The 26,044-nt window shown below is 43.3% G+C and overlaps 1 protein-coding gene across 1 annotated transcript in view; it reads left to right on the top strand.

Moving 5' to 3' along the window:
- The window catches only part of COL27A1 (collagen type XXVII alpha 1 chain), a 151,035-nt gene that overhangs the window by 37,903 nt on the left and 87,088 nt on the right, over positions 1–26,044 (top strand). Inside the window, exons 10-13 of the mRNA XM_087944256.1 lie at positions 2,952–2,996; positions 7,349–7,402; positions 9,503–9,547; positions 22,816–22,869. Coding sequence (XP_087800382.1) covers positions 2,952–2,996; positions 7,349–7,402; positions 9,503–9,547; positions 22,816–22,869 — 198 coding nt within the window. The remainder of the gene's footprint in view (positions 1–2,951; positions 2,997–7,348; positions 7,403–9,502; positions 9,548–22,815; positions 22,870–26,044) is intronic.

A 26,044-nucleotide genomic window follows, 5' to 3' on the forward strand; every position in this document is an offset into this window, starting at 1 on the left:
TGGTACTTTGCTTGCGTGGAGTGACCATTCAAAGTTACAATGGCACTGAAAAAAGTGACTTATGACCATTTTTCACACTTAACGACTGTTGCAGCATCCCCACAGTCATGAGAGGCCAGGCAAGGAGATGCGTGCCTTGATGTGAGTGATGTTGAGTTGGCCACGCCCAGCCAATAACATGACCACCAAGCCATGTCCACCCAGTCACATGACCACCAAGCCACGCCCACCACCTAAGCCACGCCCACAGAACCGGTTGTTAAACATTTTGAATCCCACCCCTGTTCATGACCCAACTAGGGAACATCATCAGCGCTGGGGATTCAGTGCTAGTAGCATCTTGGCACTGATGATGTTCCCTAGTTGGGCCATGAAATGTCCTCAAGAAGACCATCAAGTTCAAAGACTAGCAAGGACTCCATGGTCCATTCCTCCTCCTCCTCCTCTCCACAAAGACCACTCCCTTCTAGCCCTGATGATGTTCCCTGGTTGGGTCATGAAAGGTCTGCAAGAAAACAACCAAGCTCAGAGACCCCACCACCACCACCAAGGACCCCCTCCAAACCTATCCATGTGAGAAGAACAATTTCTGCCAACTTCTTTCAATGTAGGGCCAGCCCCGCTCGATGCCTTTTTCTCAGCCTGAACGGAAAAAGGTTTGGGCTTGCGTGTCTGTCTGCGAGTAAGCCTCATTTCACCAGACAATGTCAAATCAACATTCGGGAATGCGCAGGCAGCTACAGAAACCTCCTGCCACTTTTTTTTCCCCCAAACCAAAAAGGGACAGATAATTCCACAGGGGGCCAAAACACTCAATTGAATTTTCTGCCTGGAAAAGAAGGAGGTTGACATCCGGCCTTAGATTAAAAAGAAAAGAACCAAGATTTCAATCTTGAAAAATGACTCCAACCTGTTCGTTTGTCATTGTTGCAGAAAGACCCTATTCTTTTTTTGGGGGGTGTGTGTGGTTAGTTGAGGTTGGCCCAAGGAGCAGTTTCTTTCTTGCTTTCTCAGTGCTTCGTTTTCCCCTATTAGTTAGGACAATGAAACGTGGTGATCAATCTATTAATGAAAAACACAAGGGAAAAAAGAAATAAATAACCTTTCTAGAGCCGTCCCTGTCTCTCCCAGAACGGCAAGCCAGATACTTCTGACATTTGCTCAGCCAGGGATTGGTGAGCAGGTTGGATGTCATTCTTCACGACTCTTCCAAGTCGGGGACAGAGCCAACTGGAAGCTGTTTGGGCGGACCCGGTGGGATAATAGGAGTTGGCATGGTAGCTTTGTACCACCAACCCCCCAGCCTTACCCTATGGAGACGGCAAGGCTTAGCTCCTGCCTTCCTGTTCTAGATCCAGATGTTTGGGCTTCCAACCTCTGCCAAACAGGGAATGTCTCATCCAACGTTCAGCTTCCAGTAAAGGCCATTGACAGACCTGCCTCGTGTTGGCCAAAGGTTGAATGGTGTGTTTCTGCATGTACAGGCAAGAGAGAAAATGATCAATAGCCTAAGGAGAGAAGCAACTTAGAACTAAAGAGAAATTTCCTACAGTGAGAACAATTCACCAGTGGAACTCCTTGCCTCCAGAAGTTGTAAATGCTCCAACCCTGGAAGTTTTTAAGAAGAGATTGGATAACCATCTGTCTGAAGTGGTGTAGGGGTTTCCTGCCTAGGCCGAGGGTTGGACTAGAAGACCTCCAAGGTCCCTTCCATCTCTGTTATTCTATTCTACCTATTTGATCCTGGCAATGGGGCTGCCCATTTTGAATTTGTCTGGGCACAGGGTACCTGTTTTGAATTACCATTGGAACAAATTCCTCTGAAAACACACACACACACACACACACACAGTGTGTGTGTGTGTGTGTGTGTGTGTGTGTGTGTGTGTGTATGTTTTCTTAATATATATATGTATGGTATTCAGCTTTGTTCGGATATTTTCCCACGTCATTATAGTTGTGCTTTTAAAGTTGTAGCGACGTTTCGGCAGAATCTCATCTGCCATCATCAGGCTTCTGTATAGTGTTCGTCTGTGAGTCAGGCTTTCACAGCCGTTTCTGTTTTAAATTTGGGGCTAGCCTACTGCTGTGCCAGAATGGTTTTTTCTTCATCCTGATTGGTTGGGAGTCTTGGTCTGTGTTTATTGGTCTTGGAGTTTGCTGTGTTCTGCTTGATTGGTGTTTCTAATATCTTTTGTCTGTTTTGTAGCGGTTTTTTGTCTTGATTGGCTGGCAACACTGTGTTTTGTGTATTGGGGGCTTTTAGTGCGGCCATTCACCTGAAGCCAAGCTGCGCTAAAAGCCCCCAATACACAAAAAACTATGTTGCCAGCCAATCAAGACAAAAAACCGCTACAAAACAGACAAAAGATATTAGAAACACCAATCAAGCAGAACACAGCAAACTCCAAGACCAATAAACACAGACCAAGACTCCCAACCAATCAGGATGAAGAAAAAAACATTCTGGCACAGCAGTAGGCTAGCCCCAAATTTAAAACAGAAACGGCTGTGAAAGCCTGACTCACAGACGAACCCAATACAGAAGCCTGATGATGGCAGATGAGAAATGTTGCTACAACTTTAAAAGCACAACTATAATGACGTGGGAAAATACCTGAACAAAGCTGAATACCATACATATAAATACCCAGGAAAACTTAAGAAAACAAATGTATGTATGTATGTATGTATGCATGTATGCAGTCATCTCGCTCCAACCATTAGCTAGAAGATGTCTATTATTGTTTTGTTATTGTTATTGTTGTTGTTTGTCTTTCTCCCCGACTTTCGAAATTCTTTTCTGGTTTTTCCTTGGCACCTTCCCAATTTCCCAGCAGTTGTGTTCCCTTCTCTCTGGCCTTGCTACTCTTCGCAGAGAAGCTCTGAGATGGAACCTCTCCAAATTAATCCGCCTTTTTTTGTTTGTTTCTCTCTTCCCTCTGTTTTAGGGATTACCTGGACCGATAGGGAAGCCTGGCCCGAAAGGGAGCCAGGTAAGTCGGCGAGAAGGTCTTTCCACAGCCAGGTTGGGTCTGACCCGTGGTGGGATTCCAAATCTTTTCCTACTGGGTTCTACGAGAGTGCGCTTCGTGCATGCACGCAGCACTCAAACACTGCCGTCGGTGTCAGCACGGGTGAGCTGAGCTGTTTTTTAGCCAGAGGTGGTATTGGCCAATTCTCCAAACTACTCAAATTTTCCACTACCGGTACGCCAGAACCGGTCCGAACCGGCTGAATACCATCTCTGGGTCTGACGTTTGTAGGTTGAGGTTGAAGCTATTCGAACAGCTGCTTCTTCTGCTCTATTTAATGGACAAGAGATCAGAACTGAGAAAAAAAGTCAGAACAACAGGGGCTTGGGTTCTTCTTCACCCCTAGTAACCCCTTTCTCCAGACCTCAGTTTGATTCTTGTACCAACCAACTCTGGTCTCAGGGCTGAGGACGAGCTGAGAATATTGGAGGACCCGATCTGAGTCGGTCCCCAAGATCAAAGGTTTTTATTTTTCCAAATGTTGGGTTCGTGCTGGAACCCATCCATCCCTGGGAACTTCTCTCTTTTCGGAATATCTGAATATCTTGGTGATGGGTTCCAACACGAGCCCAAAAGCTTGGATGAATAAACCTTTGGTCCTTGGGGACTGACTCCGATTGGAACCTGCAACATTATCCTGGGACATTTGTGAGAACACTGGACTTCTCTTGTGACGTTTCTCCTTGAACTTCCCCTTGTGCTAAATCTGCTTTTTAAAAAATAAATAAATAAAAAGCAGCAACTTTTGGGTGTGCATGCTTTTTTGAAAATCAGGTGCATTTTGATCTTAAGCCAAGGAGCAAGTGCCCAGCCACCTAGAAACAGAGGGGGGGGGGGAATGCAATTCGAAGCATGAAGTGGCATATGGAATACTCACACCTGATTTCTGGGGGTTTTTTTCTGTTGTTTTTTTTAGCTCTTCCAAGTTTTTCTCTGACTCTGTTTAGTGTTTCCACTACCCTCTACCATCAGTGTTCCTCCATGCTCTGACTATCTCCACGCTCCAAGCCAGTAGCATCCATGTTACTCCGTGCTCTGACTATCTCCATACTCCAAAACAGTAGCGTCAGTGTTACTCCATACTTTGATGCTTGCCTCATTTGAAAAACACCTCAGTTTTGGAGATTGAAAAGAGGAAATTCTTGGAGATTTTGTTCAGGTTTTCTTCTCTAACTCAGATGCTGAAACCTCCTTTCCCCTCTGTGAGATCCCTCCTCCTCCTCCTTCCTCTTCCTCCTTCCTCCTCCTTCCTCCTCCTTCCTCCTCCTTCCTCCTCCTCCTCCTCCTCCTCCTCCTCCTCCTCCTCCTCCTCCTCCTCCTCCTCCTCCTCCTCTCCTCTTCTTCTTCTTCTTCTTCTTCTTCTTCTTCTTCTTCTTCTTCTTCTTCTTCTTCTTCTTCTTCTTCTTCTTCTTCTTCTTCTTCTTCTTCTTCTTCTTCTTCTCCTCCTCCTCCTCCTCCTCCTCCTCCTCCTCCTCCTCCTCCTCCTCCTCCTCCTCCTCCTCCTCCTCCTCCTCTCCTCTCTTTATTTCCTCCCTGCTTTTTGCCCAAAAGGAGTCAAATGGCATTATTATTACCTTGTCTTATTCCTCTTTCCTTGTCTCATCTTTGGTCATAAATCACAACAACATTCCAGGCCAGCAAATCCGCCTCCTCTCTCTTGTCATGTGTTTTTACTCCTCCGAGCACTAAAAAAACGCTACCAGCTGCTTTTTTCGTGCCAGGAAACTTGTGAGCAATAAACAAAAAAAGAAAAGAAAAAACTTTAAACCTGGCAGCGTTTTCATATAATGTGTGGAAAAGAGGAAAAGAGGATGGGGTGGAACTGGGGGTACAAGTGAGTCAGCTTGTTAATGGCTTGCAGAAGCTGTAACGAATTCTGACCTCTCTTGATGCCCCATTAGGAAAACTTCTCGCTGCAAAAGGTTGCACTTCCATTCCACAGGGAATGAAAGAAATGGTGGTTACTTTACAAAAGTCGCTAGGATCTCAGAGGAGAAGGGCCAGAACATGTCATTTGCCAGCAGTCCTCACCTTATGACCCCCAACTCAGCCCCTGCCAATTTTTTTGTTATTAAGTGAGACCTTTGTTAAATGACTTTCTTGCCCCTGTTGTTGAGGGAAACATTGCAATCGTTTTAAGGTGACTCAAAGCAGTTGTGAAGTGAACCTGGCTTTTGAAGGTCACTAAGGTGGACCATGTTACCCACTCTCCTGGACACTGCGTCCGTCATAAGTATGAGTCCGTTGCCAAGCCTCTGAATTTTGATCATGTGATCATGGGGATGCTACAAGGATCATTTAAGTGTGAAAAATGGTCATAAGCTAAGTCACTTTTTTTCCAGGGCCGTTGTAACGGTCACTAAATGAACAGTTGTAAGTCAAGCAATACCTGTAATTCAGTGTTGGTGGAAAGTGAGTTTGGCATACTCGGTTTTTTCTTTTTCTTTTTGGTGTTCTTTCTTTTTCTAACTGGGGTGGAGAAGGTGAAGGAGATCAAAGCGCTGGGAATAAGAGGGGTGTGTGGGGAATGAAAAAGACAACTACGTTGGAGGAACAGATACACACACACACACACACACACACACAGAGTCAGGTGCAAGAAGTCAGGCATCAGGATAGTTTATTTTATGCTACCTGCTTGCAAGAATCTGAACTATTAGCAGTCAAGGCAAATTGGAGGTGTAGGGTCTCCAAACTAATGGTGCATTTGACCCTACCCTCAGCTGGTTGACTCCTGTACATCTGCACATGCACGCACGCACACACACACAACAGAGAGAGGGGGGAAGAGGGAGGGAGGGAAGGAAAGAGAGAGAGAAAGAGGCTCATAGAGGCTTAACCTGTAGAACCAAGCCAGATTGATTGATTAGAACAAGGGCAGGGAACGATGGTCCTTTTATGATTTGTGTAACCATGCTGGCTCAGGAATTCTGGGAATTGAAGTCCACGAATCATACAGAGTCCATTGTTCCTCACCTCTGGATTAGGGATTGATTGTGGACTCGTTCAAGCTTTTTAAGTCCTTCGTGGTTCCTTAGATCTTCTCTAACTGCTGAGGTTATGACGCTATTACTGGTAGGAAACTGTGTGTTTTTTTTGTTTTCGTTTAACAAACTGGACCAAGTTCCATGATGCGTCTGCTTGCCCCTCTGTGCCAGGTGAGGACCCATGCCATAAGAGCGTGGTGGCAAGTGGCTACAATGCAATGAATTGCAGGCCAACTATGCCCACAGCCTGGCGTTTGATCTTGACAGCCTCAAAGTTGACTCAGCCTTCCATCCTTCCAAGGTCGCTAAAATGAGGACCCTGAATATTGGGGGGGGGGGCAATAGGCTGACATTTGTAAGCTGCTTAGAGAGGACTATAAAGCATTTGTGAAGTGGTATATAAGTCAAGGGGATGCAGTGGCTCAGTGGCTAGGATGATGAGCTTGTCGATCAGATAGGCCGGCAGTTCGGCGGTATGAATCCCCAGCGCTGCATCATGGAGTGAGCTCCCGTTACTCATCCTAGCTTCTGCCAACCTAGCAGTTCGAAAGCAAGTGCAAGTAGAAAAATAGGAACCCCTTTGGTGGGAAGGTAACAGCGTTCCGTGTGCCTTCGGCATTTAGCCATGCCGGCCACATGACCACGGAGACGTCTTCGGATGGCACTGGCTCTTTGGCTTTGTAACAGAGACAAGCACTGCCCCCTAGAGCCAGAAACGACTACACGGTTGTGTGAGGGGAACCTTTACCTATATAAGTCTAAGTGCTTGTGAGATCTTGGAGCACAGCAGTATCTTGCCAAGCAGATCATATATTTATTTAGAAGAACAAATGAGAATTACCTTTAAAAGAGCCATGGTGGCACAGTGGTTAGAGTGCAGCATTGCAGGCTAACTCTGCCTGCAGCCTGGAGTTCAATCCTGACGGGGGACACAAGGTTGACTCAGCCTTCCATCCTTCCGAGGTCAGTAAAAGGAGGAGCCAGATTATTGGGGGCGATGTGCCAACTCTTGTCAGCCGTTCAGAGAGGTCTGCAAAGCATGGTGAAGCGGTGTATAAGCCTTAAAAGTGTTATTGCTATTATCTGCCTGTTTACCTGCTGATCCTCTTCCTCCTTGCCAAGCACACTGGTCCCTGGTGTGAGGGTATGTGCCCTTGGACTACATCGTGGAAAATATCACCATGCAGTCCATGGGCATATACACTTGCCCCAAGGTTTCTTTCGTCAAGGTCGACTCGACCCAGCGCTGGACAATGACCTGCTCCGACCTTCCACCTTCTGAGGAGACAAAATGCTCTTTGTTTTTTCTTTTCCTGCTTCCCACAGGGGTACATTGGTCCACCGGGACTATTGGGAACGCCAGGGGCTGATGGGGAAAGAGTAAGTACTGGCCAGTCTTGTTTTATCATTGTGGGTTCTGGGGCATCCCCCTTTGTTGCAGAGAGCAATGGAACTTGACCGCAAAGCTCCCTTTTCCTTCCCCACCCTTGTCTTGCTGTTAGAGGTGGCCAACCCAACTCTAGGTACATCTTCAAGCTTGGCGCCTTGCCTTTCGCTCAAGAGCTCAAGTTGGCGAGAATTGTGCTCCCTCTTCTAATCTCATCCTCCCTCAAAGCAACCCCGGAAGGTGTAGGTTGTTGAAGGGGAGAGAGAAAGCGATGGGCCTTAAGTTCATCTTGTGAACTTCCAGGGCAGAGGATGACTCTTGGATTCTGGTCCCACCTAGTCTTAGTTCTATACCATGGTGGTGTTCACAGTGGTTGAGTCCTTGCAGTCTCTTGAGTGTGATCCATTGAGGCTTTCCAGTAGGGGTTGGGGTATTAAGTCCCTTCCTTCCTTCCTTCCTTCCTTCCTTCCTTCCTTCCTTCCTTCCTTCCTTCCTTCCTTCCTTCCTTCCTTCCTTCCTTCCTTCCTTCCTTCCTTCCTTCCTTCCTTCCTTCCTTCCTTCCTTCCTTCCTTCCTTCCTTCCTTCCTTCCTTCTTTCCTTGCTTCCTTGCTTCCTTCTTTCCTTCCTTCCCTCCCCCTCCCTTTCTTACCCAATTCACACCTAAGATATTTTACATATTCTCCTTCTTCCTTCCTTCCTTCCTCCCTCCCTCCCTCCCTCCCTCCCTCCCTCCCTCCCTCCCTTCCTTACCCAATTCACACCTAAGATATTTTACATATTCTCCTTCTTCCTTCCTTCCTTCCTTCCTTCCTTCCTTCCTTCCTTCCTTCCTTCCTTCCTTCCTTCCTTCCATCCATCCTTCCTTCCTTCCTTCCCTTCCCTTCCTTCCTTCCCTTCCCTTCCCTTCCTTCCTTCCTTACCTAATTCACACCTAAGATATTTTACATATTCTCTCCTTCTCTCTCTCTCCTTCCTTCCTTCCTTCCTTCCTTCCTTCCTTCCTTCCTTCCTTCCTTCCTTCCTTCCTTCCTTCCTTCCTTCCTTCCCCAGAAGATCCATGGAATCAGAGATCCTAAGACTTCTAGAGAGTTTCTGAACTTGAGACTGACAACTGCTTATGCCTATAGGACTGCAACCCCTCCACCACTCCTGTTTTGCCCTCTTATGAAGCCACGGTGGAAGAACAAACGATTTCATTTCCGTTGGCTTTCTCTATATTCTAATCTGTAAACAATGAGGTCATGGCTGAACCATGAGCAGCCAGAGGGTCAAAGTGAGGCCGGGAAAGTCTACCGATAGCCAACCAGAGCAGGAACTCAACTAATTGAGTTCTTCCTGTACAGTTGGGAGCTTTGATAAAGACATTTAGAACTAAATGTGTGTTTTTAGACTTCCTTCCTTCCTTCCCCTAAAGGAATAGGGCCTACAGCCCAGGCCCCCATGTGTCTGAAAAAGTTCCCATCCCCGAGACAGTCCCCCGAGGCAGAGATAACTAGCCGTAGACTCATCATTATCAAGGAGGTTTCCCGGCCAAATAAGACTGGACTTTGGATCTCTGTAGGCTTCATTGGAGAGACCGTGGTCCCAGCTCTGCACTGCTGAGCCAGTTCCTCTGCTCTGTGCTATTGGCAGATCCTAGATCCCACAGCCTGCGACTGTGTATATATTACGAGAGGAATGTGCTAATGCTCAGGAGATGCTAATTTAAGACTTTTGTGTAACCAAATGAGAGCTATAAAGTGAGGTTCTCCAGCGAGCATTCTTGGCTTGGATCCCCCTTGGGTCCAAATCAGTAGCTTCATTATTCATCCAGCTAAGCATTGTTTCCAATTCCTGGAACTGTCTGGGGACAAACCTTGTGGATGGGCGGGTGGGTGTCCTACCGAGACTCAAGAAGGAAAAAAAAAATTAAGGGCTGAATTGAATTCCTTCTCCATCTTCTTTTGCTCTCTCGTGCTAACCTTCTGGACCACCGTCTTTCTCAGTTGTTCCTTGTTTTGATTCCCCCTTTCTCTTTAAGGTTCTGGTTTCTCCTTTCTGGCTGTCCAATCCTTCTCCAGTTTTTCATGTTTTTCCCTCTCTTTGTTTTTTAGGGAATCCCCGGAGATCCTGGGAAGAAGGGCAAGATCGGTAGGCCGGTAAAGTTTTTCCTTGTCTATTACGCAGACCTTGTTCCAAATTAAACAAGAGAAGGGTGATGGGGATGGAGATATTGGAAGTTCTTGAGAACGTTGCAGTTCTTTGGGTTGGTTGATGATGGGCCAACGATATGTTGTGGAATGTTGAGTGAGGACCACACAGATAGATTTTATCCATGCTGACCTATCCTTAACTTGGTCCTTCAGGTCTTCTAATGGTGTACTCATCTCTACTGTCATTGAGTCTGTCCACCTTTTTGGAGGTCATCCACTTCTCTTTCCTTCCCTCTTATCCACCATCAGGATCTTCTCCAGAGAGCCAGGTCTTTAACATGTCTGAAGTAGGACAATCTGAGCCTGATCCTTCCCGCTTTGACCGAAAACTCTGGGTTGAGTTGTTGGTTTCATTTCTTGGATATCTGGTGTTTTCAGACGTCTTCTCCAATGCCTATGGAGATTCTCCATCATCCAGGTCATGGTTGTCCCAAAGGTGCTTTTTCAAGAGGTAACTGGACTTTCTTTGTTTTTTTCTTGAAGATATTTTGCTGCTCATCCAAGAAGCAAAACTGTCTTCAAGGAAAAACAAAGGAAGTCCAGTTGTCTCTGGAAAAAGCATCTTTGGATCTTCTCAAAGTTCAAATGCATGAATGTTCTTGTCTATGGAGATTCTCAATCATCCAAGTCATGGTTATCCCAAAGGTGCTTTTTCAAGAGGCAACTGGACTTGTTTCTCTTTGAAGACGTTTCGCTTCTCATCCCAGAAACTAAAAAAGAAGAAAAACAAGAAAGTCCAGTTGCCTCTTGAAAAGAAAAAAAAACCACCTTTGAAATGTCAATGTTCTTCTTCTCCTGCTTCTTCAAAGCTTTCCTTGTGCCTCTCTCTCATGTAGAGATCTCCAAACATGGCAACTTTGAGACTTGTGGACTTCAACTCCCAGAATTCCTCAGCCAGCCATGCTATCTATTAAGCCTGAGCCGGCGTTAAACAGAAAATAGGATTTAATGCAGGTCAATGCAACATTAGACTAAAATGGCAGATGGGTTTTCTCCATCATGGCTGGAAAAATCACTCAACTCCTGCTGTACTTGATAGTCCAAACCCATACAATGTTGTTCTTCTTGTTTTGAACTTTTCCCATCATAAGTGAGCACTACCAATATCAAGTTTTATCAGTTGAAAAGGTCTCCAGTTTGGAGGCAGGACTTTGGTTCCAACTCCCAGAGCTGATAATTACCGCTTACATCACAGACTTTGGGTTTGTAATTGTTAAAACAAAATAGAGAAAAGGAAAGTGGACGATCCAAAAAAAAAAAAAGAGCTAAACTAAAACAACAGTTGTTCAGTGCAGAAATCTGGTGGGGGATTTTGATGCAACTTGTATTGTATCAGAATTCCCAATGTTCTCCAGATGTTTCACTCTCACAGTCTTCCACTCCAAATACTCATATTTCCCTTCTCTTTTTTTTCTTCAATATAGCACTTAACTTTGATGTTGTTCTTAATGGAGTCTCCCTCCCGCTCTTAGAGAGAAGGGTGAGATTCTCTTTTGGCAAATATTTTTCACTCCGGTTGGGATTTTCTCTGCAAACAAACCAAACCAAACCTTCCATTTCTGAATCATTTGTGTTACAGTGTTATTTTTCTTAAAGAAAAAAAACCTCTAATGTGCAATTAAAGAGAACCGTTAACAGATATTTCAGAGGGATTTTTGAGCACGCGTAATCTTAGCGTGCATTTGCTAATGGGTATAATTACAGCAGAAAGCCTGTAGTGGAAAATAAACTTGGAAGGGTGGGAGGGAAGCTCATATTTCTTCCCCGATTGGTCTCAATTAAGGAATAAGTATAAAAGCAGAGGGAAAAAAGGTTAGGAGAGAAGTGGATGTTCTGGTTGGCTAGTGTGACAAGCTGGTTTTTTTTTGCCATTGTGGTGTTTCTTCTTTGATTATCAATTTTGCCGAGTTTTTGACCATTCATGTGTGAAGAGGTGTGTGGCTTATACTACAACCAGGTACCTCAGATTAGGTTGATGTTAGCCAGAGAGGACTTCCTCAGGGGGTTGGCCTCTGGATTAAGAACTGGCTTGCCCCTTGAAAAGAATTGAGTATCCGTTCATAGGATTCTTCTTTTTTGAGAAATTGTGAGAATTTCCAATCTGTCTTCAATCTCCTAGCTTGGTGTTAAGAGGAGAGCATTTGGTGTTCTTCCAGAGTGGGAAACCCATGGGCCTTTGGTGCGCCCTGCCCCAATTTCAGGTCTCTCAGAGCCTCTTCCATGTCCCATTCTTTAACAAAGAGGTATGTCAAACTCCTTCCATGAAGTGATAGGTACAGTAGGTAGGTAGGTAGGTAGGTAGACAGAGGCAGACAGACAGATGGAGTTGGATGGATGGATGGATGGATGGATGCGTAGGCATGTTGGATGAATACATATTAGATAACACAATACAAATTAGATCGATCGACCGATCGATAAATGATACATAGATATAGATAGATAGACAAACAAACAAGCAGACCGACAAGTTGAGTAGGTAAGTTGAATGGGTTGATATTGTAGATGATAAATAGATAGATACAGACGTAGAAACAGACAAGTTGAGTAGATAGATAAGTTGAATGGATAGACAGACAAACAGGCAGATAGAGACAGGTAGATAGATAGTCCGATAGACAAGTTTAGATAGATAAGTTGAATGGCTAAATAGATAGATAGAAAGAAAGATGAATGGATGGATAGATAGATAGATAGATAGATAGATAGATAGATAGATAGATATAGACATAGAAACAGACAAGTTGAGTAGATAGATAAGTTAAATAGATAGACAGACAGGCAAACAAACAGAGATAGGTAGACAGATAGACCGATAGACAAGTTTAGATAGGTAGCTAGCTAGAAAGAAGATAGCTAGCTAGAAAGAAACAAGAGATAGATAGATGGATGGATAGATGGATGGATGGATAGAAAGATGATAGATAGATAGATAGATAGATAGATAGATAGATAGATAGAGAGAGACATAGAGACATAGAGACATAGAAACAGACAAGTTGAGTAGATAGATAAGTTAAATGGATAGACAGGCAGGCAGACAGAAATAGGTAGACAGAACAATAGATAAGTTTAGATAGATAAGTTGAATGGCTAGATAGATAGCTAGAAAGAAAGGAGAGGTGGATGGATAGATAGATGGATAGATATAGACATAGAAACAGACAAGTTGAGTAGATAGATAAAGACAGATAGGTAGACAGATAGACAAGTTTAGATAGATAGATAAGTTGAATGGTTAGATAGATAGATAGATAGATAGATAGATAGATAGATAGATAGATAGATAGATAGATAGATAGATAGATAGATAGGAGAGATGGATGGATGGACAGACAGGACAGACAGACAGACAGACAGACAGATAGACAGACAGATATATATTCATTCAGTAGGCCTCCTGGAATGATGTAACAATGTTTAAAAAAAAGGAGGGGGATTAAAATAGATGTGCTGGACGTGACTCAGAGCTTGGAAGCCTTCCATGGAGCTCAGCTCAGCAGGGGCGGGAAGGGATACGATGAATGCTGGAAATGGACAATTTTGACAATTCCACTCCTCGTCCATGCTGCTCTTTTCCAGTGCATCCAAGGCGCAAAGCTGCCTGGGGGGAAGTGGCGATTGGAAGGTAGCCGCAAGTAGGGCAGTGTGTCCACAGGAAGGAGGCCTGTCACACCCATTCTTGCAGCTCTGGGAAACCCTGTGTTATGTTGACGTGTCCCCAGAGGGAGAATTCAGATGTTTAGGGTGGGAAAGGAATCTTTTACAAAAGAACAGGCTGTTGAGGAATTCCCCATTTACATAAGACATCATGCAGTCCTTGATCTAATTGGTTGAGCTCTACTTGGTCAACTGCCACGTGGAGCTGAAATCTCTCTGATTTCCTCAAAGTTTTCCCTCCCTCTCCAACCTCTGCTTACTCTCCGTCTTGCTCAGAGACCTTTAGTGTGTCTGTCGATGGGGTCTATGGACCGACATCCTTGTGCCACGATGATGGCCACTGGGAATAGAGAGCCCCAAATCCTGGCTTTGCTGTTAGACCATGCAGTACTCTACATAATTAGGTGGAAAAGAGATGTTTGTTTTAAGGGAAGAACATTTAGAACAGAATAACGGAGTTGGAAGGGACCTTGGAGGTCTTCTAGTCCAACCCCCTGCTTAGGCAGGAAACCTTACACCAGTGGTGGCTAACCTTTTTGGGCTCCTGTGCCAAAAATTATGCATGCCCGCCCAGAAAGCAATGTGCACCCCGCCAGGCCCCCTGCGCATGTGCACGCAATTTCTCCCACCTCCTTACCTGCATTGCACCTCCCAGCTGATTTTTGGCCTGTTTGAGGCCTTTTTTCAGCCTACCAGGGGCTTGAAGGAAGCCTCTGCAGGCTTTGCAGACCGAAAAATGGGCCCGTTTCGTCACTTCCAGTATTTCCGGAAATACAGGAAGTGACAAAATGGGCCTATTTTTTTCAGCCTGCAAAGCTTCCCTCAAGCCTCTGGCAGGCCAAAAGAGTCCTGAAAATCAGCTGGCACACACATGCGCAATGAGATAAGTTTGCCTGGGGCTTGCGTGCTCACACAAATGGCTCTGCATGTCACCTGTGGTATACGTGCCATAGGTTTGCCATCACGGCCCTCCTACACCACTTCAGACAAATGGTTATCCAACCTCTTTTTTAAAACTTCCAGTATTGGAGCAATTAATAACTTCTGGAGGCAAGTTGTTCCACTGATTAATTGTTCTAACTGTCAGGAAATTTCTCCTTAGTTCTAAGTTGCTTCTCTCCTTGATTAGTTTCCACCCATTGCTTCTTGTCCTGCCTTTGGTGCTTTGGAGAATAGCTTGACTCCCTCTTCTTTGGGGCAGCACCCTGAGATATTGGAAGGCTGCTATCATGTCTCCCCTAGTCCTTCTTTTCATTAGACTAGCCATACCCAGTTCCTGCAACCGTTCTTCATATGTTTTAGCCTCCAGTCCCCTAATCCTCTTTGTTGCCCTTTTCTGCACTCTTTCTAAGTCTCACCATCTTTTTTACATTGTGGCGACCAAAACTGGAAGCCATATTCCAAGTGTGGCCCTACCAAGGCATTATAACCTGGTATTAACACGGCACGTGATCTTGATTCTGTGTTTGTTTTTGTGTTCAGTGGTCCCTCCGTTCTTCTAAACTCATTTATCTTTCTCCAATCTGCAATTTGGAAGGGAAAATATGTTTAGACCAGTTACCATGTGATTTTTTTTTCCAGGGCTACAGTTGGAGGCAAACCCCCTCCCCCAACTCTCACATGAATTAAGATCAAAAATGTTGACCGCATGCCTTAGCCACACTGCTATGTATTTGTCGATTTCTGGACGAACCCAACCAACCCAACTAGGTGTCTACTCCGGGGAAAGAGAACCTGTCTTCCTTTGCCTGATTGGACCCACAATTCCCATCTGCCCAGCCTGAATGGGTGCTGGGAGATATGGTCTGTTGACAAGGGTGAGAGGAACATCATCAAGGTTGAATGACGTGCTTCTGTAAGTACAAGCAAGAGAGCAAATGATGACTAGCCTAAGGAGAGAAGCAACTTAGAACTAAGGAGAAATTTCCTGACAGTTAGAACAATTAATCAGTGGAACAACTTGCCTCCAGAACTTGTGAATGCGCCAACACTGGAAGTTTTTAAGAAGATGTTGGATAACCCTTTGTCTGAAGAGGTGTAGGGTTTTCCTGCTTAGGCAGGGGGTTGGACTAGAAGACCTCCAAGGTCCCTTTCAACTCTGCTATTCTATTCTATTCTATTCTATTCTATTCTATTCTATTCTATTCTACTCTACTCTACTCTACTCTACTCTACTCTTCCATTCCATATTCTATTCCGTTCCATCTTCTATTCCATTCCATCTTCTATTCCATTCCATTCCATTCCATTCCATTCCATTCCATTCCATTCCATTCCATTCCATTCCATTCCATTCTATTCTATTCTATTCTATTCTATTCTATTCTATTCTATTCTATTCTTCAATTCCATATTCTATTCTATTCTATTCTTATTCCTATTCCTAATTCTTCTGTTCTATTCTATTCTATTCTATTCTATTCTATTCTATTCTATTCTATTCTATTCTATTCTATTCTATTCCTATTCCTATTCCTATTCCTAATTCTTCTATTCTATTCTATTCTATTCTATTCTATTCTATTCTATTCTATTCTATTCTATTCTATTCTTCCATTCCATATTGTATTCCATTCCATTCCATTCTATTTGATCTCCATAACACGACTTGTCCCATCAAAGGATGATTTCTTTCTTTTTTTTCTTTTTTGGAGTTTTGAAGTTCTTTTAATCTTTTGAAAAGTCATTTCCAAAATCAACCTGGTCAGGTTCCAGCTTTAGATATTTACCCCTCTATTTAAAGGACCATGTGAGTGGATTTTGTCGGCATTTGTGCACAGTTTTTGTAGCATCGCAAACTCCAGCCGGCTACGGGCTGCTCTATTCCGACCGCCCCTTTTTTTTTAATTTGGCAAGGCAAAAAGAATCCATTTATTCACAGCACAGGATTTCCAAAACCTCTGCAGCCAACATAAGCTTTGAGATGCTTGCTAGATTTATTTGTTCTCTCTGTCCCAACCCCCAGATTATTACTTTAAATGAATCCTGACCAGATTCCCCTCCCAAACCCCTTTTCTACGATTCCTTTTTCCTTTTCTTCTTGCATTCGTGTCTGTGTTTTGTAAAGGTTTTATTTTTTGCAAACCCTGCAATCTTTGGGAACGTATCCCCGGCACTGTTTCACCTGCTTGGATCCAGTTTCTCCTAACTTTTCTTTTTTTCCCCAAGACTGAACATCCACTCTTGAGCCAAGTGAAATAAAAAATAAAAAATAACAACAACAATTTTTGGAGAGAGAGAGGGCTAAATGGGCCAAAAAGTCCTTTCTACCTAATTGGAAATAATCTCTTTTACTTTAGCAAAGCAAAGAAAACTTTTCAGTAAGTCTCAACTGCTTTAGCTCTGCCCGAGTGTCTCTTTATTGAAGATCCTAAACAGTTTTTATTTATTTATTTGCCCTTTCTGTTTTGGAGGCATGTCGCCTACACTGCAAGCATGGCCATCTTTGTATCTTCTAGACTTAGTCAAAAAAATAAATAAATAGAATTTTAAGGAGTGAGTGTAGAGCTTCCATACTTAACATATACTTCTTTTTATCAGAGGCCCACAAGCAGCGAGGAGAAAAATGAAGTAACGAGCACAGAATATCTTAACTTTAGTTCTGCGACCTTCGACCACTCTTGAAGAATAGATCTGGGAAATTGTTTTATCTTCAGCGATATCAAAATTACGAAGTGGGGATGGATCCTTTGAGGTCACTTAATCTATTCCTCCATTCCAGTGCTGAGCCATGAGTGACAGCTGGTCATTTGGCCTCTTCTCACGAACGATAGGTCACCATCAAGCTAGAACTAAGGAGAAATTTCCTAACAGTGAGAACAATTAACCAGTGGAACAACTTGCTTCTAGAAGTCATGGCTGCTCCATCACTGGAGGTTTTTTGAGAAGAGTCTAGACAGCCATTTGTCTAGAATTTTATAGGGTTTCCTGCTTGAGAAAGGGGATTAGGCTAAAAGACCTCCAAGGTCCCTTTCAACTCTATTATTCTATAATCTTCTGATGATCCACATTGAACCATGCATGATCAACTCCTTGTGTCTCCTACAAACTACAGTTCTAACTCAGATTCTGAAGGGATGTTTGGAATCCAACCTGGAACTGTCATTTGTAGAGGACACACAAGGAGCTGATCACTCTGAACATCCCTTCACATTTCCTGGTCCTCCTTCGGTGGTTTGGTTGGTACACCACGAAGCTTCTCTGCCTTGGAGAAGACATGGCTTGCTATTTGTTATCTTATTCAACAAAGTCTTGTTGAGAAGCTGCAGAGCGTCCTTCCTTGCAGCAAATTGCAAATTCCTGCAGAAGCTCACCCTAAAAAAAGCAAGGTTTTTGTTTCTTCCTGGGTAATGCCAGCTGTGCACCATGGGTGGAGAACAAACATTGCTGAAATGTTTGGAATGTTAGCCTCAGTGGTCACAATTGTTGTGAAGCCAGATAGCTGTTGGTTGAATCGGTCAACAAAGACCTGATTTGTGAGATGGAATGGGTTGGCTGTGCAAGATAAAAAGAAGGTTCTTTGAGGATTTTTTGTGGGCAGAAGATCCGGTAGACTAGCTACAAACTTCTGACCTGGAAACCTGGATAAAAATTAGCTCACTTTTGCTCATCTAGCTCACAGTTATCATTCTCAGCTGTAAACTTCTAATGTGTCTTCTGCCTTTCTTTTAAATGGAGGACTTAATTAGGACCTTAAGATCTGACATAGAGAAGATCTTTGCAACTTCAAAAACACCCACCACAATATTTTGCTTCATCCTCCTTTTTTTTCCTCTCCTGTGTTCATTCCCCTAGACTCTTTCCTACCATCTTCTTCTCCTTTCACTGCTTTTCTTTGTGGCCCTTTTCAAGACTCAGAGAAAACTCTCAGGTGACTCAGGGTTCCGGAGATTGCCCTAATTAAATCATGAGCCTTGGTCCAAGCTTCAAAAGAATTTAAAAGATTTATTAGGAGCAACATATCAGCATTAACCTAAAGGACGCCAACTCTGGAATACGTAATTTACAGTCCCCTGTGACCCTGTTTCTCTCCCCCCTTCTGCCCTGGGCGTATCATAAATCAGATTCTCCAATTGTGCATGTTCACAGGCTGGGTGTCATCAATCACGTTCTTCAATGAAGGATTTTTGTGGGCAGAAGATCCGGTAGACTAGCTACAAACTTTGTAAGATAAGCGTGGAATGTACTTCTGGTTTTAAACTGCCATACCGCTCCTTCAGATTCCCTCCCTCCTTATTTATGGCAACTCGAAAACAGGCATAAGAATGTTTTACGAGTTGACATCAAGATCTTCCCCTGATCTCCTGCGTTGGTGCTTTCTCCTTGCATCCTGGGTCATGGTCATGTTCTCCTCCATTTGTCTTTCTCCAGTGAGGTCTAATCTCCATAAACGGGTTTGTGGCATTTCATGCAAACTGACTTGTTGAACTCCCTTAGCTGAAAAAATATATATATGCATACATTTTATGTATCGTTTCAAATTCTTAACCATCTGTTGGATGGATTCCTTTTCTATGAAGGGATGTTGTTTAAAATGTGAAAGGCAGATTCACAGAGTGTAATCCTGCACTAAGAGTTTGGCTCCTGCGTATCTTCACTCACCACCTTCTTCTGTGTCTTACACATTCATTTCAACGCGTGTGAAAACGGTGGTGAACCAACCCTTTTCCCTCTTGAGACCTGAAACAATGTATTTTAAGTGGACTGATATATTAGGTGAGATGAGCCAGACATAAAAACAAAGAAACAAACACCCTTGATTAAATCCAACAGGGTAATATTGTGTTACAATATGTTCCAAGTTAGACTGATTACGGGCTTGTTCGTTCAATGCCAGTGAATGCTGGATAACTTTAAGCCATTCCTGACAATCATCGATAGATCCTTTTAAAAACCCAGTTTCAGTGTGGAGGCTCCAACTTTTGGCCTATCCTATTCATTGTGTTCAGGCATGACAGGTGGTCTAGGGTGGGCGATGAAGCTAAGAAGTGCCTATTTTAAACCAACAGGCAGAATTGGAGGCTGGCTCGTTCAAGGTAGTAGAACTTCCAAGGATTTGACAAGATAGTTTGCGAGGCAGTTGACACGAATCAGAATCAGATCAGAATTCTTCATTGGCCAAGTGTGGTTGGAGACACAAGGAATTTGTCTTGGTGCAGATGCTCTCGGTGTACATAAAAGAAAAGATACATTGGTCAAGAGTCAAGAATCATAAGGTCCAACACTTAATAATAGTCATAGGGTACAATAAGCAATCAAATCATACTAGGAAACAGTCAATATAGATCGTAAGGATACAAGCGACAAAGTTACAATCATACAGTCGCAAGTTGGAGGGGATGGGTGATAAAGAGTGATGAGAAGATGAACAGTAATAGTAGTGCGGACTTTGTAATAGTTGAACAGTGTTGAGGGAATTATTTGTTTAGCAGAGTGATGGCATTAGGGAAAAAACTGTTCTTGTGTCTAGTTGTTCTGGTGTGCAGTGCTCTATAGCGTCGTTTTGAGGAAAGGAGTTGGAACAGTTTATGTCCAGGATGTAAGGGGTCTGTAAATATTTTCACAACCCTCTTTTTGACTCAGGGTGCAGTATACAGGTCCTCGATTGAAGGCAGGTGGATAGTAATTGTTTTTTCTGCAGTCCTAATTATCCTCTGAAGTCTGTGTCTGTCCTGTTGGGTTGCAGAACCAAACCAGACAGCGATAGAGGTGCAGATGATAGACTCAATAATTCCTCTGTAGAATGTGAATTCTCCTCTTTAGATCTTCTGCAGAGCAGCTGGAAGGGAAAAAAAAAGGGACCGTATCATTATTTTGATAGTCAAAAGCCATCTTCAGCCGGGGAAATTTTGAAGTCCAGTTTAGTGGGCCACCAGAGACAAAATCAGGTTGGAAATGAGGGTAGTCCTCATGAAGAGTGTGCAGAACATTTTGAGTTTAAATCCCAAAGGTACTTTTTTTTTTTTAAGAGGCAATTGGGATTCCTTTTTTTTTCTTTGAAGACGTTTTGGTTCTCATCCAAGAAGCTTCTTCAGCTCTGAAGAAGAAGAGCTGAAGAAGCTTCTTGGATGAAAATGAAAACATCTTCAAAGAAAAACAAGGAAGATCAGTTGCCTCTTGAAAAAAAGCACATTTGGGATAACCATGACTTGGATGACTGAGAATCTCCATGAGTTTTAGAACCCAGAATGGTGTGCTTAGAATAGGTTCTTCTGACCATCACTTGAGACTTTCAAGAAGAGATTGGACTGCCATTTGTCAGAAATGGTGTAGGGTCTCCCGCTTGGGCGGGGGTTGGACTAGATGACCTACAAGGTCCCTTCCAACTCTGATTATCTGTTTATCTGACCATTGCTGAAGAATTTTGGGCTTGGAAGAACCTCATTTAGAGCTAAACTAGTTAACCAGCTAGTTAAGGGCCTGGAGAATAGAGTTCCTGATAGTTTTCCAACGTCAAAAGTGTTGTATTTCAACAGCTCCTGTATTGTAGCGGACTTCCTGCCTTCTCCCCTAATCTAAAAAGTATCTTGAGCAGTGCCAGGGGGAAAAAAAAAATCACTTTGATGAGATAGTTAATCAAAATGACTCACAGTACAAGCCAGTAGATTTTTGCTGGAAGCTCCTTGCTTGATCCCGTCTAGCTGGAATGTATCATTGGCCCTGGGACTGCAGTGAAGCTGGGATCCTATCTGAATTTGTAGAAAGCAGACTGGATTCCAACGATCGATCGCATCTCGTGGGGGCCGTGTGTTATACTTGCCTCTTAAGAAAGAATGACGGATCCATTCCATGCTTGGTGACCTAACAGCTTGATTGACATGGCTGATAATATGATCCACCACATATCCGTGGCACAGACTGCCCTTTTGGGGGTAAACGATACCAACTTTTAAGAAAGAGGCCAGATGTAAAATTTTCTTTCCCTCGGACAATGGAGAATGCATTCACGCTGCCCTGCCTGCATTCATCTGAATGCTGCCTTTGATTCTATGGAAATTTGATGAACTCTGGGCGTAACGCCCAAACATTAATCTTTGTGGTTGATCTTTCTCTTTGGCAACACGTCAGTCAAAATCCGTTCGGAAGCTTGGAAGTGCTTGTCGGGGAAATCTTTGCACAAAAGTGTATGTGTGGCTCCTGGTCTTTCGGTGGCTTGTGTGTAGAAGACGCCACGAAGTCCTAAATGAGACAGACACCTTCCTCTTTTCCTTCTTCCATTTTGATGGGCGCACAAGTAGGCAGGTTTCAGGCCGTGTGGGAAACGGCCAGGGCAAAAAAGAATTATGCGCAGGAGATGCACAAAAGAAACTCGGGTTCCTCACTGTATGCATGGAGATACTTTGCTCTAGGCTGCATCCACAGAGGGATGGAAATCAAGATCGTGGAAAGTGTTAACCCCACTTTATAACGCCTTGCTTAAGACCACACTTGAAATACTGCATCCGGTTTTGGTCGCCACGATGTAAAAAAGATGTTGAGACTCTAGAAAAGGGTGTAGAGAAGAGCAACAAAGAGGATTAGGGGACTGGAGGCTAAAACATATGAAGAATGGTTGCTGCAATTGGGTATGTCTAGTTTAATGAAAATAAGGACTAGGAGAGACATGATAGCATTGGTCCAATATCTGAGGGGTTGCCACAAAGAAGAGGGGGTCAAGCTATTCTCCAAAGCACCTGAGGACAGGACAAGAAGCAATGGGTGGAAACTAATCAAGGAGAGAAGCAACCTAGAACTAAAGAGAAATTCCCTGACAGGTAGAACAATTAATCAGTGGGACAACTTGCCTCCAGAAGTTGTAAATGCTCCAACCTTGGAAGTTTTTAAGAAGAGATTGGACAACCATTTGTTTGAAGTGGTGTAGGGGATTCCTGCCTAGGCTGGGGATTGGACTAGACTAGAGGATTCCTAAAGTTCCTTCCACCTCTGTTTATTCTATTCTATTCTATTCTATTCTATTCTATTCTATTCTATTCTATCCTATCCTATCCTATCCTATCCTATCCTATCCTACCCTATCCTATCCTATTCTTCATTCCATTATTCTCTTCTCTTCTCCTCTCTTCTCCTCTCTTCTCTTCTCTTCTCTTCTCTTCTCTTCTCTTCCCTTCCCTTCCCTTCCCTTCCCTTCCCTTCTCTTCTCCTATTCTGCATTTTGTTCTACTCTACTCTATTCTCACATGTAACTCCACAATTCATAATTGCCATGAGTGAATTGCAGGGTGTGATTATGGTCCTAGCCTCATCTCACTGAATTATTTCTTTCTCATACACCATTTTTCGAGGGGGTTGGGGCAACAATTTGTTTTACAATTCGGAGTGTGAATTGCCTGGAAAGGATTGCTAAGGAAGGTAGATCAGCAAACCATTTAAAAAAAAAAAACAGGTCTTCATTCATCCAGGTTCTTGTCCATTTCGTGATGGGCAAAAAGAGCCAAAACTTTTAACACCTTTGCATTTGTCTCCTGAAACATCTTATGTTCTTCTCCTATCACAATAAAAAATAAATAAATAACGGAAGCGTGTTTTTTCCCCTCCGCCTTTTCTTCATCCCGCAGGGTTTTCCGGGTGAGATGGGGGAACGTGGACCACCAGGTATTGATGGAAACCCGGTAAGTTGGTAGAACTTTGTTCTTGTAGGTTTGAGGTTGGCTGTTCTGACCTAGGCTTCACAAAACCCCTTTTATTTAGGCTGAAGCGAATTCCTCTCATTTCTCGCATCCAGCAAAATCCTGGCAAACAGTCTTTCGAGGGTGAATTGCAACCACAGCCCTTATTAGGCTTGGAGAGTTGCCAGGCCGATAGCTTCCAAACGCCACGCTGTAGCAGAAAATACTTGGCAAGGAGTCACAAACAAATCTTCACCCTAATTAAATGAACTAATGGTCTCCTGCAAACAGCCCTCCCCTTTTGCTCTTCTTTATTCCCTATGGGGGGAGGGGCCATTCACCGTCCACCTGTAGCTTTATTCCTGAATCGACCCTTGTTCCTTAGCTGTTCCCTTCTCCTGGCAGCTCTGTGCATGCGCACATCGGGAACAGGCTCCAGCTGTTCTTCTTCCCCACTGATCTCCGACTCCGAAGGCAGCTGATAACTGTCGGACGGCCCTTGCCCCATCTCTGCCTCCTACGCAGAGCCCTCGTCAGAGCCTTCCCCAGACTCCAGGACTGGCCCATGTTCCTCCCCAACCTCCTCACTGTTTGAGTCTGCCGTCAGCTCCGCTGGCCACTGGTAGGCCATAACATTGGCCTCCTACAAAGAAGCTACTGGTTCCTACTCTGGTCCGAGGTTCCCTGGTGAAATTAAGCCCCTCTTCTTGGTTTTTTTTTTTTTTTTTTTTGCAAAGCATGCAAAATACTTGAGTAGCAAGTGAGATGCGTTGCTACTCTCTTTGTGGGCAGGATGGAGCAAACAGACACCCATGCTCTGTTTTGTGGGAGGTTTCATTTCGAGAGGACCACGCTATACAGGTACTCCTCGGATTACGACCCTCCCTTTCGGTTCTATTCTGATTCTGATTCTAATCAGGGGAACGAGTCGCCTTCAGAAGTTGTGAATGCTCCAACACTGGAAGGGTTTTTTTTAAAATAAGTTTTTTATTTTTTTGACTTGAACGTATCATCTTCCATTAAGCAGTGCTTCATTAAACAGGGTGTCTCTGTGCTATTGCAATCAAAATGTGCAATCAGAATATTGATACATTGATAATAATTCTCTAATCTTACAATAATCAATCAATCAATAATCAATAATCAATCAATAATAATAATAATCAATAATCAATCTGCATTATAACTCTATTCATTTTTCCCTCAACATATCTTCTAATGAAAATATAGTATCTATATCTATATCTATATATCTATATCTATTGCTTTTATATATATAAAAGCAAAAGACCACTCACGCATCATCACAAAATCTCCAGAACTGTAAAGCCTACAAACTTGAAATTTGGCCCGTATGTTCCTCTCGGCTTCTAGGTGCTCACTAAGAAAGGCTTTTTCGAAATGACCATCAGAGCATTTAGAGTATTTCCTATATTATTATTATTATTAACACGCTCTGATGCTAAGGAGTTCTACTCCCCCTCCCCACCTGAAAAGAAATCTCTTCCAAAGGCAAAACACCAGCAGAGGAGAGGAATTTCAGTTTCAATTTCACAGCACCAAGCACCTTTAGTACAGAACAGTTGAGCTAAGCCACGTCCAGGCTCCTTGCTGTCTCCTTCTTGCTCACACAGCAAATACTGCTTCAATTTCCAAACAGCCCTCAACTCTCCCACACACCGACAGGACGCTAGCCAGATGAATACTGATGGATGCTGGCAGGCAGAGGCAGAATCCCCCCCTTATTTTCCTCCCTAAAAACTAAGCCCGACCACATAGTTTCATAGCGAAGCACGGATATACAGCTAGTATTAGATATAATAATCTTAATCATATTAATCATCTTCATCATATTGTTTACATCTCTATCCTAACGTATATTCTTTATTTCACTAATCTCCATTTATTTCTCACTTCTATTTTTATTCTCCAACCCTCCGCTGGAATGTTTTAAAGAAGAGATTTGGACAACCATTTGTCCGAAATGCTGTAAGGTTTCCTGCCTGAGCAGTGGGGTCAGACTAGAAGATCTCCAAGGTCCCTTCCAAGTGTTATTCTCTCATAAAAGATTTAGAGTCCAGGCTTCCCTAATGCATGGAGGTTAGAGGGCTGCGGTTTTCTGATAAGATTGACCTATATATCTTAACAAACCCATCCAATGGACGGGTCCTTTGGAGATCATGGATCCTTGGAGATCAGCCACCTCTGGGGCCCCCCAGTTTCCTGTTTCTGCCCAGATGTGTGTAGACATTAATGTAAATATCACCACACACTTTCTCTTTTAGTACACATTTCTTTAATAGAGTTCTTGGCTATGTAAATTCCCCTTCTGCGAGCTTTTAAAAAATGCGTTTTCCCCCTCAGGCTAAGCTCACTTTTATTTCAGCCGGCCACTTTCAAAAAAAACACAACATACATTCTTTTTCAAATGCATATTTTATAAAGATATAAAAGGTTTATAAAGGGCGGCTTTCTCTTTTTTTAAAAAAAAAATGCAGATTTTTGAGTAGAGGGAAAGGGACTCTATTGGATGCCATTTCACTGTATTGTCTCCTGTTCCTTGTGAATTAAAAAAAACAACAACAAATGCTTTTCCTGTGTCAGCAGAGGTTTGGGCCAAAGGAAGAAGATCAAAAGATAAGAGGTCCAAAATCAAAAGATGAGAGCCCAAGGCTTGGTTGGATTGGGAAGAGCTCAGTTGAGTGGTTGGTTGTCTTCAACTCCATCACTGGAGGCTTTCAAGAAGAGACTACACTGCCATCTGTCAGGAATGGTGTAGGATCTCCTGCTTGGGTGGGGTGGGGGGTTGGACTAGATGACCTACAAGGCCCCTTCCAGCTCTATTCTGATTGAGTGATTGAATTTGAAAGTGTGGTAGCCTCCGTTTTGCCATCCAGATGTCTCCAGCTGTTGAGCTTAGAAGCCAGAAGATATTGCTCCCCAAGATAATCCTGGAATTTTTCACATTGAAAAAATCACATTGATGATGATGATGATGATGATAATAATAATAATAATAATAATAATAATAATAATAATAATAATAATAATAATAATAATAATACTTTATTTGCGGTCACAGACCAAAACACAAGTACAACAAAAGAAGAACATGGGAAAATTAGTCATGAACAATTGGTCACCAAAAACTTGACTAAGGGGAATTAAAGCGTTCTCC

This window comes from Notechis scutatus, chromosome 15 (assembly GCF_049901735.1).
Source record: "Notechis scutatus isolate UNSWTSFEM ecotype Mainland chromosome 15, rNotScu1.2, whole genome shotgun sequence".
NCBI lineage: Eukaryota > Metazoa > Chordata > Lepidosauria > Squamata > Elapidae > Notechis > Notechis scutatus.